The sequence below is a fragment of the Chiloscyllium plagiosum genome, chromosome 22 (assembly GCF_004010195.1).
Source record: "Chiloscyllium plagiosum isolate BGI_BamShark_2017 chromosome 22, ASM401019v2, whole genome shotgun sequence".
Lineage (NCBI taxonomy): Eukaryota > Metazoa > Chordata > Chondrichthyes > Orectolobiformes > Hemiscylliidae > Chiloscyllium > Chiloscyllium plagiosum.
The window spans coordinates 26405419-26409173 of NC_057731.1; the positions used below are offsets into that span (position 1 = coordinate 26405419).

A 3755-nucleotide genomic window follows, 5' to 3' on the forward strand; every position below is an offset into this window, starting at 1 on the left:
TGACTTGGTAGAGGTTTATAAGATGATCAGAGGAATAGATAGAGTAGACAGTCAGAAACTTTTTTTCCATGGGTACAACAGAGTGTTACAAGGGGACATAAATTTAAGGTGAAGGGTGGAAGGTATAGGGGAGATATCAGGGGTGGGTTCTTTACCCAGAGAGTGGTGGGGGCATGGAATGCACTGCCTGTGGGAGTGGTAGAGTCAGAATCTTTGGTGACCTTTAAGCGGCAATTGGATAGGAACATGGATGGGTGCTTAAGCTAGGACAAATGTTTGGCACAACATCGTGGGCCGAAGGGCCTGTTCTGCGCTGTATTGTTCTATGTTCTATAAGACTCAACACATTTTAATCTGACCATAAATAATATCGAAAATTGCAAACATTCAAAAGTATATCAAGCAACATCTGGTTACAAAATAATTTTAGAAAACCATCAAGCAGCAACTTTTGAAATTCAGATGATGCTTTTGAAAATACAGGAAAGATCACATTTGCTATACAAGCGTGAGTAGTGGAATTTTTGCAAGCAGGATATAACACAAGATACATATTTGTATCAGGAAATCCTCGAGGTACAATACGACCAGCTATGTCCCAGATGGAATGCCTTAACATTAATGTGACTTAGAATTGACATCAGAATGACATAAAATCAACAGCACAGAGTCAGTCCATTCACACCAACTGATCTAGTTCTGCTCCACATGAGCCTCCTCACACCCTATTTCATTGAACCCAACTGGATATTGTTCTATTCCTGTCCCAGGCTACAGAACTGTCTGTTTTTTATCCAATCACAAGTTATTCATAGAATAGTATAGTTAAGTTTACATGAAATAAGCAAGTTTCTTTCATTTGAAAAAAAAGAGGCTACAGGTAAAACTTCGAGGTTCCTTAGACAACTGAAATTCAAACAATTTGTCATGATGGTAAATCCAATCCAAGAACATAGTAATCAGCATGTTGAACAAAATGTCAGTTCAATGGAAAGTACAAAACAAATATAAAATCATGGCAAATAAGTGATTGTGTCAGTCAAGTTAAACTTCTTCACAGAATTCTTCAAACACCATTCCTGTCGACAAAAAAATTGAACTGCAGCAATTACAATGAACATAAAAACATCTCCTGCCTTAGCAACACTCGCTACAAGACAACCATTTTGCAATGTGTAACCAACACATTACAACCCAGGCAATTCACTTCAAGAGGAAGAGGACAGATATTGTCAACCTGCAAAAAGACTGGGTCAAGCAGCCCTTGATATGGAATCTGGACTATCTTTAAACTAGTTGATCTTGCCTATTCAAGGTTCTGAGCATCAAGACATGCATAATCCATAAATTAAACTTCGTCGGTTCATGGTTAGATGAGGAATTCTTTAGGGAGCCCTTGGACATCCAACAACAAAGATTAAACATTATGACTAATTTTTAACATGGCACTAGCTGTTTTGATATTGTCACAGAGAATAAGGAATCGAAAGCTAAATGCAGTCAGATAACCTAATTTTGCAACAGAGTCATAGAGATGTACAGCATGGAAACAGACCCTTCGGTTCAACCCGTCCATGCCGACCAGATATCCCAACCCAATCTAGTCCCACCTGCCAGCACCCGGCCCATATCCCTCCAAATCCTTCCTATTCATATACCCATCCAAATGCCTTTTAAATGTTGCAATTGTACCAGCCTCCACCACATCCTCTGGAACCTCATTCCAGACACCTACCACCCTCTGCGTGAAAAAGTTGCCCCTTAGGTCTCTTTTATATCTTTCCCCTCTCGCCCTAAACCTATGGCCTCTGGTTCTGGACTCCCCGATCCCAGGGAAAAGATTTTGTCTATTTATCCTATCCATGCCCCTCATAATTTTGTAAACCTCTATAAGGTCACCCCTCAGCCTCTGACGCTCCAGGGAAAACAGCCCCAGCCTGTTCAGCCTCTCCCTGTAGCTCAGATCCTCCAACCCTGGCAACATCCTTGTAAATCTTTTCTGAACCCTTTCAAGTTTCACAACATCTTTCCGTTAGGAAGGAGACTAGAATTGCACGCAATATTCCAACAGTGGCCTAATCAATGTCCTGTACAGCCGCAACATGACCTTCCAACTCCTGTACTCAATACTCTGACCAATAAATGAAAGCATACCAAACGCCTTCTTCACTATCCTATCTACAAACATCTGCTCAATTGTTCCCAGACAACAACACCCTATAACCTTAAATGCAAACAAAACCACTTTTGCTTCAAATTACTTTATCTCTGCATTATAGAATGGTACAAATGTCGATATTTAATTACAAACAATATAAAACGCAAGTATGGTAAAATAGTCATTGCAATGAAATTAAGATCACTGTCACTTCATTCCATTTTACTTGGTTTTAATGTGAATACGTTTTGCGAGCAAAAGTACAGATTGATGAGTATTTACCATATTTAAATGATTTTTCAACGTACTCACCAGGCATTATTATTTCAGGAAAACCCATTTTTCTTGCAACTGCAGTAGTTCTATCAACTAGATGTGGAAAATCTTTTCGAATCTGATGAACATCACCTAACAGCAGCTTCATTGTAACCCACAAACCTAGTGAATAACAGATACCAAAAATATTACTCAGATCTAGATAAAAAAATACATCTTTCCACTGGAAACGGAACAAACATTTAAAATTCAGTAATAGCTTAATTGAGTTCTAAAGGATAAATATAAATCCCCAAAATGTTTTGTTCTATTTATTTTAATGAAATGAGATAAGAAATGCAATCTATGAAAGTTTCTACCAATTCAGGTGGGTGTTTGATGAGGTGGCTGGGTGAGGTGCTCTGAATTCTGCATGCTTTTTCTGTTGCTTGCACTTGGTCACCACACGCCTCATTCTGTGACACTCAAAGCAGTTGGGGCCTTTGCAGATGTTTTTCCAATTCATACATTCTAAGGCAAATAATTCCAATATATCAGTGGGGATATTATATTTGTTTAGGGAAGCTTTCAGGGTGTCTTTGCACTGTTTCTCCTACTCTTCTAATGATGGCTTACGATCGCAGAGCTCTGAGTACTGCACTTGTTTAGGGAGATTTGTGCTGGGCACACAGATAATGTGGCCCACTCACCGCAGCTGGTTACGTATGGCCAGTATCTTGATACTGGGATACTAGCTGTATTGAAAAATGTGTTGCTGGAAAAGCGCAGGTCAGGCAGCATCCAAGGAGCAGGAGAATCGACGTTTCGGGCATAAGCCCTTCTTCAGGAATGAGGAGGGTGTGCCAAGCAGGCCAAGATAAAAGGTAGGGAGGAGGGTCTTGGGGGAGAGGCGTTGGGAATGCGATAGGTGGAAGGAGGGGAAATGAGGAAGTTGGAGAAATCTACATTCATCCCTTGTGGTTGGAGGGTTCCTAGGCAGAAGATGAGGCGCTCTTCCTCCAGGCGTCATGTTGCCATGGTCTGGCGATGGAGGAAGCCAAGGACCTCCATGTCCTTGGCAGAGTTAAAGTGTTCAGCCACAGGGTGGTTGGGTTGGTTGGTCTGGGTGTCCCAGAGGTGTTCTCTGAAACGTTCCGCAAGTAGGCGGCCTGTCTCCCCAATGTAGAGGAGGCCACATCGGGTGCAGCGGATGCAGTAAATGATGTGTGTGGAGGTACAGGTGAATTTGTCGCGGATCTGAAAGGATCCCTTGGGGCCTTGGAGGGAAGTGAGGGGGGAGGTATGGGCGCAAGTTTTGCATTTCTTGCGGTTGCAGGGGAAG

At 41.7% G+C, this 3755-nt stretch overlaps 1 protein-coding gene across 1 annotated transcript in view; it reads right to left on the minus strand.

Moving 5' to 3' along the window:
• The window catches only part of dock1 (dedicator of cytokinesis 1), a 575757-nt gene that overhangs the window by 440012 nt on the left and 131990 nt on the right, over nucleotides 1-3755 (minus strand). Inside the window, exon 16 of the mRNA XM_043713153.1 lies at nucleotides 2471-2596. Within this exon, the coding sequence (XP_043569088.1) occupies nucleotides 2471-2596 (126 nt within the window). The remainder of the gene's footprint in view (nucleotides 1-2470; nucleotides 2597-3755) is intronic.